Source organism: Perognathus longimembris, chromosome 24 (assembly GCF_023159225.1).
Source record: "Perognathus longimembris pacificus isolate PPM17 chromosome 24, ASM2315922v1, whole genome shotgun sequence".
Classification (NCBI taxonomy): domain Eukaryota; kingdom Metazoa; phylum Chordata; class Mammalia; order Rodentia; family Heteromyidae; genus Perognathus; species Perognathus longimembris.
Window position 1 is genome coordinate 14,199,710 of NC_063184.1, and position 13,240 is coordinate 14,212,949.

Genomic DNA, 13,240 nt, shown 5'->3' on the forward strand with positions numbered 1-13,240 from the left:
TTCAACTTAGGCAAGAATGCTGTCCTTTTCATGGCTGGCCCCTCACGCATGCTCTATGTGCTTTGCTCTCGTCTACCTGCTGTAAAAAGAGAATTGTCAGCAAGCCGCCAGTCCCTGGATGAGGCTGCAGCTGGCTGCCCTTTGTCAGGGTGTGTGTTCCTCTTCCTCCCATTTCCACATGGCTGGGGATAGCCCATAGCCCTGTCCCTCTGTTCCCCACTGTGGAGAGCAGAGCTGGTGGCCATTTGATAAGAACTATGGAACAGAGAAGCACAGATTTGCATTCCAAGGGATCTCAGTCAATTAGAAACGATCACGTTCCTGTTGGTCTTCCCCCTTATTTAATTAGTGCCTGTACTGGGTCTTCAGCTCAAAGCCTTGTGAACTCACTAGGCTTTTTCTCTCTGTTGCTGACTTTGGTTCCTTCCAGTATATACTAAGGAGTGAGATAGCTGGGTTCTATTTTGTTGTAGTTTTCATTTTTTTGAGAAACCTCCATACTGACTTCCATAGGTCTATATTAATTCTCATACCTATCAAAAATAGGAGTTCCTTCTCCCCTGCAGCTTCAACATTTGTGTGTACATCGTGTGTGCACATGTATATATGTTTGATAACACCCATTTTGATTGGAATACAGTGACTCTTTTGCGTATGTGCCAGTAGTAGGCCTTGAACTCAGGGCCTGTGCTCTTTGCTTGTCACAGCTGGTGATCTACCACTTGAGTCATACATACCTATAGTCTAGCATTTTGCTGATTAGTTTCAAATTCCTATCTCTGATATTTCTGCCCAGGCTGGTTTCAAAACTTCAGTCCTCTACCTCTCAGCCTTCTGAGTAGCTGAGCTAACAGGTGAGCCGCTCAAACCTGGGTGAGATGAATCTTTATAGTGTTTCTGTTTTGTTTGTGCCAGTTGTGGGGCTTCAACTCTGGGCCTGAGCGTTGTTCTTGAACGATACTCAAGGCGTAGTGCTCTATCACTTTGAGCCACAGCTCTAACTCTGGTTTTCTAGCGGTTGACTGGAGAAAAGTGTCCCATGGACTATCTTGTCCTGGCTGTCTTTGAACCATGATCCTCAGATTTCAGCCTCCTGAGTAGCTACTAGGATTATAGGCATGAGCTCCCAGCACCTGGCTTTGATCCATTTGAAATTGGTTTTTGGACTGGGTAGGGAGGGGGAGAATTAGGATAGATCTAGCAACAGTCTTCTGCATGTGGATGTTTCCCCAGCACCACTTGTTAAAGAAAATTCCTATTAAGAAAGATCTTTGAGCTCAGATCTCCATAGATGTAGCTCAAGTGCTTAAAAAGCTCTTTAAAACCTTCAGCTGGGTACCAGTAGCTTAAGCCTGTGACCCTAGCTACTCAAAGGGCTGAGATTTGAGGATCAAGGTTCAATGCGAGCCCAGGCAAGAAAGGCCATGAGCCTCTTCTCTCCAGTTAACCACCAGAAAACTGGAAATGGCACTGTGGCTTAAAGTGGTAGAGGGCTAGCTTTGTACAAAAGAGCTCAGGGACAGTACTCAGGCCCTGAGTTCAAGCCCTATGACTGACAAAACACCAAAGCCTTGGCTTCCTTAAAAACTCTTGCTGTGTGTGCTGAAGAACTGGCTCTGCAGGTGCCTCATGCAGCCAGTGAGGGGCCACCCAGCAGGCGCACAGCTGGGTGTAGAAGTTGCCTGTCTTCCTCGGGCTTCTATCCTGTGTGGTGGAACACGGTATTAAGCCACGTGGAAACAAATCACTAGCTAGTCTCCACACGGAAGCAGTGTTGAAGACACCTAGAGATGGGATCCATCAAAGCTCTAGGATGGAGGTGACCTTCAAACCGTGGATCTGTTGAGCAAACCAGATGCATCCGTTGCCTCTCCCCCTACCTCCCCCACCCCACCCCCGTGCGCGGGAATGTGATGCATCCTTTTTCCTTTGTCTGCTGGAAGGCCAGTGTCACCAACCATCTGTCCTATCCAGGGTGGCATTCACTTTACAGACAAGCCAGCACGGGGGGTGGGGGGGGTGGGAGGGAAAGAAACTGGCATAGGCCTGAGGTCCCTGCTTGGATTGTTGTTGTTGTTTTTTGCCAGTCCTGGGCCTTGGACTCAGGGCCTGAGCACTGTCCCTGGCTTCTTCCCGCTCAAGGCTAGCACTCTGCCACTTGAGCCACAGCGCCGCTTCTGGCCGTTTTCTGCATATTTGGTGCTGGGGAATCGAACCTAGGGCCTCGTGTATCCGAGGCAGGCACTCTTGCCACTAGGCTATATCCCCAGCCCCTGTTGTTGTTGTTGTTGTTGTTGTTGTTTTAACTCTAGGCTTGGTGGTTTCAGCCACACCTCTATTTCTGGCTTTTTTGTGATTAACTAGAGTAGAGATAAGAGTCTCAAAGACGTTTCTGCTGGGGCTGGCTTTCAACCACGTTCCTCACATCACAGCCTCCTGAGTAGCTAGGATTACAGGTGTGAGCCACTGGTGCCTAACTAAAAGCACTACTAATACAAATTAATCACCAACCTACTACTTCATTGCTATCTTTCCACAGTCATGTTGCACAGTATATAGTCATATAACAGTGTATCTGAACCAATGAATATGGTGGACAGCTATTTCCAATAACTTCAAATAGGGAATCTCCCAAAATTGCTTCTTACAAGCTGGTCATGGGTGCCTCATGCCTGTAATCTGAATTACTCAGGAAGCTGAGATCTGAAAATTGCAGTTCAAAGCCAGCCCAGGTGGGAAAGTCTGTGGGACTCTCGTTTCCAGTTAACTACCCAAAAAGCCAGAAATAGAGCTGTGGCTCAAGTGGCAGAGCTCTACCCTTGCTGACAAAAGCTCAAGGAGAGTGCCCAGGCCCTCAGTTCAACCCCCAGGACTTCGCTTTGTACATTATTCTGTCTTCCTCATGTATATAGAATGATCCCCTCCCTTGTTGGACAGCGTTGCTTCCGCTCTTGTATAGCCTTGGGCATCAGCAAATGAAACTTAGGAGTCTAAATAAAGGAGACAAGACTTGACAGTATTGGAGTGCTTCGCTTAGCAAGAGATCAGTCCTAGTTCTGAGCATGAGATTCCAGTCACCCGATGAAGCTTTCACACTTCTCCATGTCTCCTCCATACCTGCAGATGCCCCCCTAGGAAGGGGGTGTGGCGTGGCGCCCCCTGGCAGTTCCATTAGACTGAGAGAAAAGCTAAAGGCAAGATTCCCACTTGTTTTTCCGTAACTTTTTCCTTCTATCTAGCCTGCATGTGGGTAAATGTTTAAATCCATTCTCCATGACCATCATCTTTTTCTCTTACCCTCCCAGTATTACTGCTTCTCGGGGAGCGTTGCTTTCTGAAAGAGGCTGCCTTTCCTAAAAGGACTTTTAGTTTTTGCACAGAAGTCTCTGTTGGACTTCCACGAGTCTTGCCACCCTGACATGCCATGTGACCCCTGGGGGAGCAGAGGAGGCACCCCCGCTTTGGGACCACATATCTTGTCTGTGGCTTCTCCATACACCCCCATGGCTGGTCACCTCCTCAGCCCTGATGGACAGACACGACGTGCAGTCCAGACCCTGTAACTGCTTGGATTCGCAGCACTTTCTTAACCCCAAGCCTCCGTCCATGGCAGCAACTCCTGCCTTCCGTGCCCTGCAGAGCTGCTCAAGTCTGCCTGGTGCCCCTTCACCTCCAGTTTACACACAGGGAAATGGGTCTAGCATCTTCCGCTTCAGACACGACACGGGAGCAACGGCGCAGCTACATAGGCTGAAAACAAAACACAGACATGAGTAGGAACCCATGAAGCCGGTCGCTAATTTTAGGCAATAAATCTAGCATCTTCTGTTCAGATGAGAGATGTGAAATTTGAGGGAGATAGGCCTGAGTTTATAAGACTAAAATGGTTTTTTTTGTGTGCTGGTATTGGGGTGTGAACGCGGGTCTGTGTACTGCCCTTTTGGGCATTGTAGCCTTTTTTTTGGTCAAGGCTGGAGCTCTACCACATGAACCTCACCTGGACTTTGGGCTTTTTAGGTGCTTAAATGGATAGAAGAGTCCCCACAGGCCTTTCTCAGAGTCGCCTGGACATCCATTATTCCCTTTTTCAAATACCAAGTGCCAAGTTAGTGAAGCTGGCTTTCACAGTTTCCAGTTGAGACTTCACAATTAGTGGATACATTTGGTTTTCTTCATCATCCTGCCTTCAAACAGAGCATGTGTGGGGGAGGACTGGCTCCTCCCCTGGGCAAAGGTGCTGTTGTCTGGTGATGGACATAGAGGGAAGGTAGGAGAGGGTAATGCCAGGTGCCGGTGACTCACGCCTGTAATCCTAGCTACTCAGGAGGCTGAGACCTGAGTGAGGATCATGGTTCAAAGCCTGCCCAAACAGATAAAACTATGAAATTCTTACATCCACCCAGTCTGCAAAAAGACGGAAGCAGAACTGTGGCTTAAGTGGTAGAGTACCAGTCTAGAGTTAAAAAGCCCAAACAAGCACTCTAGGCCCTGAGTTCAAGCCCCAGTACCAGCATTTTAAAAATTAAAAAAAGAAAAGGCAGAATGCGTCTCAGGACGCTGAGATCTGAGGATGGTAGCTCAAAGCCAGCCTGGGCAGGAAAATCTTACCTCCAATTAACCACCAAAAGGCTGGAAATGGAGCTCAAGGTGCAAAAGGTGACTTGAGCAGAAGAGCTCAGGAATAGCACATAGGCCCTGAGTTCAAGCCCCATGACCACCACCACCAACAAAACAGTGGATGATTTTGCTGCAGATTTCAGTGGTGAGAGGGCTGGGCGGTTTGACCCACTGGGCCTTGCTTTTCTTCTCTTAAGTGGCTGATAGTAACATGCCCCCCTGTGCCGGCCCAGCAGTGTCACCAGATCCCTCCCTCCCTCCTTCTCTCCCTCTCCCACCTCTCTCCCTTCCTCCTTTCCCACCTAAAAGTCCAGGTACTGTGACCCAGGGGTCAAGGGTCACCTTGGGCTGATGGCTTTATGACCCCTCAGCCTCCTCTGCTGAAAGGACTAGCGCCCCCCCCCCCCCCCGCCCGCCATGGGCTCTGTCCTGCTTCTTTGCACTGTGGAAGCTGGCGCCTTCGTCCTCACACACACCTCAGTTGTGTAACACAGATCATGCCCTCCGATAACAGACTGACCGCGGTTAGTTTTCCCCCAGGCTGAGAACATGACATGCAGCTTGCTGCTGTCGGCTATACTTGTTGCAGTTAGGCTGTTTTCTGTGCCTCTCACCAAACTCTTCATCATCTCTCCTCACGCGTCGCCTAACTAAAGCCACTGGAGGTCCCTAGGCGCTGCTAGCAGGGAAGCACGGCACGTGGCTGAAAAGGCACAGGGCTTTGATTACAACCCAGAGGTTCCGCTCCAAGCCTCAGCGAGGACATGCAGGAGGAAAGGGACACATTTTGCCCCCAGGACCAGCTTTGCTGCTCTGGTGTGACCTGAAAAGCTGTAGTGGCCGCAGGACTGCTTGACAAGAGCTGGCCTAGCACTTTTGCTTTTACTAGGTTGTTTTGTGGGGTTTGTTGTTTTACTTTGGTTACATACGAGGAAGGGATTTCCCCATTGTGCATCAAGGCCTGAAACCCCAAATAGCGCGGGGGTCGTGCTGTGCTTACATCTTTTACCTGCGCCCTCACCACGTGGGGTCTTCACAAGTTACTATTGCCCATTAGCAGTTCCTGATGCCATATGGTCAAGACTTTGGTCCAGAAGCTTGTCAGGGCCCTCGGGGGGGGGGGGTGTTGGGGGGGGGTCGGGTGCTGCCTCAGTTCACTGCACAAATGGCGCAGTGCTGGCTTCTGGGAGGGGGTCCGGCCTGGCCTTAACATCTGTAAGGCGGCCCTGCCTTTGAAGCCACCGCAGCTGCTGGGGTAATTGCGGCTTTGATTGCACAGGCCTCAGGTGGGAGTGGCTTTGCTGGGCTCCGGGGCCTGGACCAGCCTGAGCCCGCAGCCCCCCAGTGCAGGCTTAGATGTGGGAAGTCTCCTGTCTCCAGAGCCTCATGCCTGTGGTTTCTTGAAAAGAAATCTTGATTTGACCCATTTTGTATCTGCAAAGCCACGCTCCCATTTGAAGGTAAGAATTGGTCTGCCGGGCTTTGACCTCTGAGTTCAGGCAAAGCGGCTGAGGACAATCGGGCCTTGTGGGGCAGGAAGGAAGAGAACCCCGCCACTTTAAAGCACAGCTCATGGTTCTCAAAGCGCCCTAGAGGAAATCGGTCTCTTTCTATAGGCCACAGTGCCGAGCTCTTAGGACAACTAGTCACCCAACTTGTCATGTGACAAGTGCCTAGTGACATTTGCAAAGTGACACTGCCATGATGACAAATGGTCCAGAATCGTGGGTGTGGGAAGGAGTGACTTCCTGAGCAGATGTGAGGCTCTCTCCAGACAAATCACACCATGTTTGGAGCAGATCGCTCTCTGGGTAGCCGTATTGGTCTTGACCATCAACGGGGTGTCGGGGGCCGGGGGGAGCAAGGGCCTTGAACTCAGAGACAGCCTTTTGCTGAAGGCTACTAGCATTGTACCACTTTAGCCACAGGTTCACTTCCAGCGTTTTGGTGGTTAATTAAAAATAGGCTCATGGGCTTTCCTGCCCACACTGCCTTCAAACCATGATCCTCAGACTTCAGCCTTCTGAGATGATCAGTCATGAGCCATTGGTGCCCAGCGATCTCACTACAGTCAGTTCAAGAAGGGAAGAAGAAAAAGAGTCCTTGCAGGAAAGACAAAAACTCAGCTATGGAGCGAGGCACTGCACCCAGGCAGTGACCAAGGCCTGTTTTGGAATGAAGTTCATAGGAGCTGTATCTCAGGATGTAAGGGGACCAGTTGAGGACAGACCTGCAGAGGGACAGGCAGTCTCCCTTCATAGCCGACATTCTCAGCTGCCTGTGGCCAGGCCTGTCCTTATAAAGAAAACCTGGCCAGGAAGGGCAAGCTAGACCAAAGCCTTTGCAAGTCCTGCATGCAAGAATACAATGTAAATAATCTGTGGGCCGCCCTATAGCCCATCCCAGTCTCTGCTTGAGTCCTGTTCCTGTCTGCTTGGGAATCTAGATCCTTTCTAGCTCTTTGATCTGCTGTGTTAAGGATTTGTATCCTTGTTAAAGAAGAAAACCCCCATGGCACTACAATGCATTTTCCTGTTAAACAGGGAAAGGTTACTTTCACAGAATTTAGACTGGAAATGCCATTGAAGACTCAGGTGAGAACGGTCTTTGGATGATATCCTCCCGTTTTATTTTTTCCTCCCAGTAGCTGAAGGCCACCCAGGTATATGAAGTTTCTTCACAGTTGAGGTCAGTCCTTTTGAGGGACAGAATTGGTTGTGATTGCAGGCTCACTATTCACCCTGCACTTCGGTGTGTATCAGCCAGCCCGCCTCTAACAGCCTATGGGGCAGGTCCCTGCAAAATGCTTTAGAAACGGACTTGCCTTCCTTTAAAAAAAATCTTTTTAAAGGTCAAGTTTCGTTTTTCATTTACTTTCTATTCACTTCAAAAGCATTCAGCATTCCTACTATTATTCAAAATATTTTTTTGTGTATGTTCCGGTCCTGGGGCTTGAACTAAGAGCCTGGGAGCTATCCTGGAGGGTTTGTTGTGTGTGTGTGTGTTTGTGTGTGTTTTCAAGGCCAGTGCTCTACTTCTGGCTTTTTGCTGGCTAATTAGAGGTAAGACTCTTACGGACTTTGCAGTCCAGGCTGGCTTTGAACACATGATCTTCTGAGCCAGACTCCTGAGTTGCTAGGATTACAGGTGTGAGCCACTAGGGTTCAGCCAGAATTAATGTTTCAAAGGAGGACGTTGTCTAATTCTGAGGATACCATGATCACACACATAGAGACTGGGGGTGAACTTGAACCTCACAGGTCCACCTAGAGAAAAGTGCTTGGACTCTTACTGGAGTGAAAGGACCTGAACTTCAAAATGGCCTTTTGCCTTCCGTCTCTCCATATTAGGAAGTTACATTTTACTTTTAATCACTTTTTTTTTTTTAAGCTCGGATCATGAAAGCTTTCAATATATGAGAAGTCCTTTTTGAAAGTAATTTTTTCAAATCATTCAAAGTGTTCATTCCAAGGCTAGCCCTGTAGATTGTAATTGTTATAAAGATGACAATTGTAAGATCTGGAGGAAAAATAGAAGTGTTCATGCCTGGGACTAGATGACACTATGTTTGGGGTTGTCTTTACCTGAACTTCCCGTGCACTGGATAATGGAAAGCCTCTAGTCCTCTGTAGAGCCATGCAAGAGCTCCCCCTACTGGCCAAAACAAAGCAGAACGCTTCGGAGCAACCTTTCCCTTGTCACATTCAAGTTTGGCCATTTCCTCCTCCTCAGTGTTACTTTGTTTCCATTTGTTCCCAAGACCCGACTTCTCCCATCAGAACTCTGTACTATACCCAGAGAGAGACCCAGCCAAAAGTCAAATTGCACATGCACTGTCCTTGTTCTGTGGTGGATGGCGAGGAATTGGGGCTGCCAGAGGGTGATGGGTTGAGCCGTCACCAGAGCCGCAGAGTGGACAGCGACACGCACAGGTGGTAGACAGTGTGCTGCGCTCAGAAGTGGCCATATTTAAAGGCCTGTGGCCCCTTCCTATTAACAGCATTTCATTTGTTCCTTCTTGAGGTGGAAAACGAAGCTCATTCCCCACGTGCAAAGCCAAGGCAGCGACCCCGGGACCTCTTCTGGAGATGGAAGCTTGTTGAAAAACCCAGACTTATCTCCGCGGCTTGTCCAGCTGACCCCGAAGGAGCACTGACCCCCACCGCCACGCGAGGTCGCTGTTAGAGACGCTTCTCCATAGAGACAATCACTGCCAATGCCCCCTTCTATCTACTTGCAAGAGCCAAGTTCCAAAAACATAAGGTTTTTTTAAAAAAGAAAAAAAAAAGATTACAAAGCACATGAGAATGCTAACAGGCACCCGTCCGCCGAATGGCTTTGTCCTCCCTTCGCAGAGCACCTCGCGTGCACCGCTGTCACCCTCCAGCAAGGACAGTGACGTGGCCAGCTTCGCCACACGGAACCGGAGCCATCCGCCCACCGCAGCCGCAGCGGCCCGGCGCGGGACTTGTGTCTTTCCTTCTCCTAAAGCTTTTATTTAATAGTGCAAGAACGATTGATCTCATGGTTGCTTTTCTTTCTTTTTTTTTTTTAAACGAATATTTTTTTAATTTCCTTTTTTTTTTTCCAAGTTTTATTTTTCTTGTTGACTATGTGGCTAGCTATGAGTTTTTAAATAAAATCCAAAGGCCGGAAAGAGTTTGGAATAAAAACCTAATGGAAATGGAGACCTTTTTTTGTTGTTTTGAGCTCTTGTCTCTGTACCCAGTGGCCTATGTCCTTGTAAAGGTGTTTGGTAGAGCTAAATAAACATCATGGCTGCCAGATCCATTCTCTCGGCAGACTGACTTTTCTTCTGATTTTTTTTCTTTTCTTTTTTTTTTCTTCCAATGATAAACCTTAATACTTTCAGCAGAGCAGTTAACATTTTCATGTTTTCCTTTTCACTCCCTCCTTGTAAAAAAAAAAAAAAAGCCCAGCACTTGAATTGTTACTACTTTAAATGTTCTGTATTTGTATCTGTTTTGATTAGCCAATTAGTGGGATTTTATGCCAGTTGTTTAAAATGAGCATTGATGTAACCATTATTTTTAAACAGCAAGGCACAGCCTTTGCTCTGAACTGTCATCTCCTGTTTGTCATTCCAGTTTCAGTTAATGTGCTGAGCATTTTTTTTAAAGCAGCTTTGTAATAAAACATTTTTTAAAGTGTCATTTTATTAAGAATAAAGTTCCTGAGAAGCTAGAGTTGGTCATAAACGGAAGCCACTAGACAGAGCTGAGCTGTGTGAAGAGACACGATTTCCCCATGTCTCCCCAGTCTCTGGGGTGCACTGTACCCCACTATCTGTCAGGGTAGCCCCTCCCCTTCTCCCTGGGCCTGCATTCTTGCCAGGTATAAACTGTACAGCAAGGTCAAGCTGGGTACGGGAGGCTCATACCTGTAATCCTAGCTACTCAGATGGGATGATTCCACTTTGAAGCCAACCCAAGTAACCAAATGCAAGAGTCACTCACATCCAATCATGAGCTAAAACCAAAAGTGGAGCTGTGGCTCAAGCGGTAAAGCACCAGCCTTGAGTGAAAAACCAAAGATGATGTCCAAAAGAAAAGGTCAGCAAAGCTGAGTCATCCAGTCCAAATATCAAGGTTCTCTTGCTCCCTGTGCCCCACAAGCTGGGCCATGACATCATCTGCCTGCCATTCAGCTACCTTTTTCCTCCTCACAGTTTTCTGGGTCCCAGCCTAGACTCCCCACATCCTGAGGTTCCATGGCCAAGGCATCTGGTCTCTCCTGCCAGAGTCTTCCCAGAGTCCTCATTTCCCCAAACTTTGGATTATATTCCGTAATTATACCATATGCATTTGTAGTTCTTGCATATAAGTTGGCGTCTGATTTAGCAGAAACTCTATACTTTAAACATCAGTATTTCATGGCCTTCCATAATGGTTTGCTGCCCCTTGGGCTAGTTTGAGATCACTGATATCACTGGAATAGCTTAAATCCTTCCCTGAAATTCTAGTTATTTTTCCCTTTTCAACCTTCACAGTACAGCTGGGGAACAGCTGGCTACCATACTTATAATAACCCTCCCCATGCTGTACTTAAAGATTGCCATTAAATCACCCCTTGGATTTCTCCAGGCTAAGTAATGCCAATCCTTTCAACCTTTCATCATCAGTCCTTTAATCATTTTCATTACTGTCCTCTGGAGCCTCTCCAATTCCTCTTCATTTAGTCCTAAACTTGAACGGGGCAGGGGGAGGGGCAGGGGGAAAGTATTGCATTCAAGGGGACCTACTTGTTATGAAAGTTTCTTCTTATTCAGGGCTGGTTAGAACTTCATTCAAAAGTTCTGCCTTAATGTGCGTGAGTCAGGTAGTGAAAGAAGAATGTGAAGCTGTGGCCACAGTCTAGAATGAGCTAGAAAAGTCACCAAAGTGCCAGGGGAGTGACATTGCAGCATTTCCTCCCTGGAGAAGATGATGGTAGTTTTTGTGGGTTTTAGAAAGCAGTTAATATTCATCAGGAATAGAGTACAAATTGGAGAACTGAGGTTTGGCCAACACCCACTCAAATCTTCTATGGGTCTTAGGACTCCTTAAAAAGCAGTGAGCATGGGGCTGGGAATGTGGCTTAGTGGTAGAGTGCTTGCCTACATGCATGAAGCCCTGGGTTCGATTCCTCAGCACCACATAATCAGAAAAAGTGGCGCATGGCTCAAGTGGTAGAGTGCTAGCCTTGAGCAAAAGGAACTTAGGGACGGAGTTAAAGCCCCAGGACTGCCCCTCCCCCCCAAATGAGCAGAACACAAGTGTCTCACACCTGTAACCCATTATACTCAGAAGATTGAGATCTAAGGATCCTGGTTTGAAGCCAGCCCAAACAAGTTTGTGAGACATCTCCAACTGACCAACAAAAAACCAAAAACTAGTGCTGTGGCTCAAGTATACAAGCAGTAGCCTTGAGCAAAAATGCTAAGGGACAGTACCCAAGGCCCTGAGTTCAAGCCCCAGGGCCAGCTCCATTAAAAAAAAAAAAAACAAAAAACTACAAAACAATGCCGGAGAAAATGGACTATGTGGCCTGTTAATCCAGTGTTTTACATTTTCAGTCTCCTACTTCTCTGTATTTTATCCAGAATAGTTTTTCTCAGCTGATCACTGCCTGGGCTTTGCCCTACTGGCTGTTCTGCCAAACTGCTCTTCTTCAGGTAGCAGTACTGAGTTAAGAGTCAGGACTACCTAAACACACACACACATCACCACCACCACCACGGACATGGCTGCTCTTCTACCCACTGCTTGTGGCTCCTGCATGTGACTGGGCCCCTCCCCTGTGGAAAGTCAGCAGAACTCTGTGCAAGGGAGAGGAAGGTGGAGCAGCCGTCTCCCTGGGAGTTGGAACATTGGTCCTCCTGAGCAGCTGCTTTCCCCTTGGTGTGTTTCTAGGGTTGCTGGCAGTACCCGTTCAGGTAGAAGTGGCCATTTGACTCACATGACTCCCCCTGGCCCGTGCTTTGGCCTCCATGGTTGGGTGTTAAGGCTGCAGCAGTATTGAGGGGCCACTAAGACAATAACACACAGTTGGTGTGGCTTTGGTTTGAAAGAAAAGTCAGAAGTGAGTAATGGATGATTCCAACAGCAAAGAGAAATTTGAATTCCCTATGACATCACAGTTGCGTAACAACTTCCTTTTTCCACTACAGGAAGACTCCACACATGAGCTCAAAGGAAATGAGCCATTTCTAGCTGAACGAGCTGCAAGTGGAAAGCACTGCACTGGTTGCACCATGGGAGCTCAGGGAGGTGAGAGCTGCCTGGTGAGATCTGCGCACCTGGAAAACTTGAAATGCCTTGGGGTACACACTGCAACATTTCAGTGAAGCTAGCTCCTTAATATGGACAGAATAACACGATTCTAAATGCCACTAGACAGACTGACAAACCACATCACTGATATTCATGGCTACCACTCTAGAAGCTGCTATTCCAAACTTCTGCAGCTCTTTCAATGGAAAAACTTACATTATCTGACTCTGCAGGCAAGCCAGGAATGGCTCAGGGAGAAGGGGGTCCCCAATAACGGTGGGAAATAATATTAGCATGAAACAACTCCAAATCAACCTTATACACACACATTAGACCTAACAACACTAATAACTTACCAACTTGAGAACTCAAGTGAAATCCAGCCATTTCTCTCCATTATTGAAGAAACAATGCTAATGATGCTTATCAGCTGTGTTATGTGAGTCACAGGAAACAGGTATTAAAGGAGGTAATTTGCCAGAAGTCATGGTGCACACCTGTAATCATAATTCAAGGCCAGTATGGGTTACACAGCAAGATCCTATCACTAATTACAATAAATGAAAACAAGTAATCAACACACATACATTTTTACTGGACACATGCAAGTAAGCTATGGTCAAACAATTGTACCCAAAAGCTGTTTTTATTGTTTTTGTCAAATTGTTTCCTGACTGTACTTGTTGTGGTATCTTTTCCCCTGCATGACAATTCAGACTTTTCTGTTTTGTGTGTCTGTTGTGGGACTTGAACTCAGGGCCTGAGCACTGTCCCTGAGCCTCTTTGTTCTACCACTTGAGCCACAGTGACACTTCTGGTTTTTGAGTGGTTAATTGGAGATAAGAGTCTCA

The 13,240-nt window shown here is 47.5% G+C and overlaps 1 protein-coding gene across 4 annotated transcripts in view; it reads left to right on the forward strand.

The window, feature by feature from the left end:
- Window positions 1–9,406, forward strand: part of Lef1 (lymphoid enhancer binding factor 1) — a 101,565-nt gene extending 92,159 nt beyond the window's left edge. For all 4 annotated transcript variants that reach the window (XM_048333504.1, XM_048333505.1, XM_048333503.1 and 1 more), the window contains one exon: window positions 8,641–9,406. In XM_048333504.1, coding sequence (XP_048189461.1) covers window positions 8,641–8,720 — 80 coding nt within the window. In that variant the 3' untranslated portion in view covers window positions 8,721–9,406. The remainder of the gene's footprint in view (window positions 1–8,640) is intronic.
- Window positions 9,407–13,240: the final 3,834 nt, after the last annotated feature.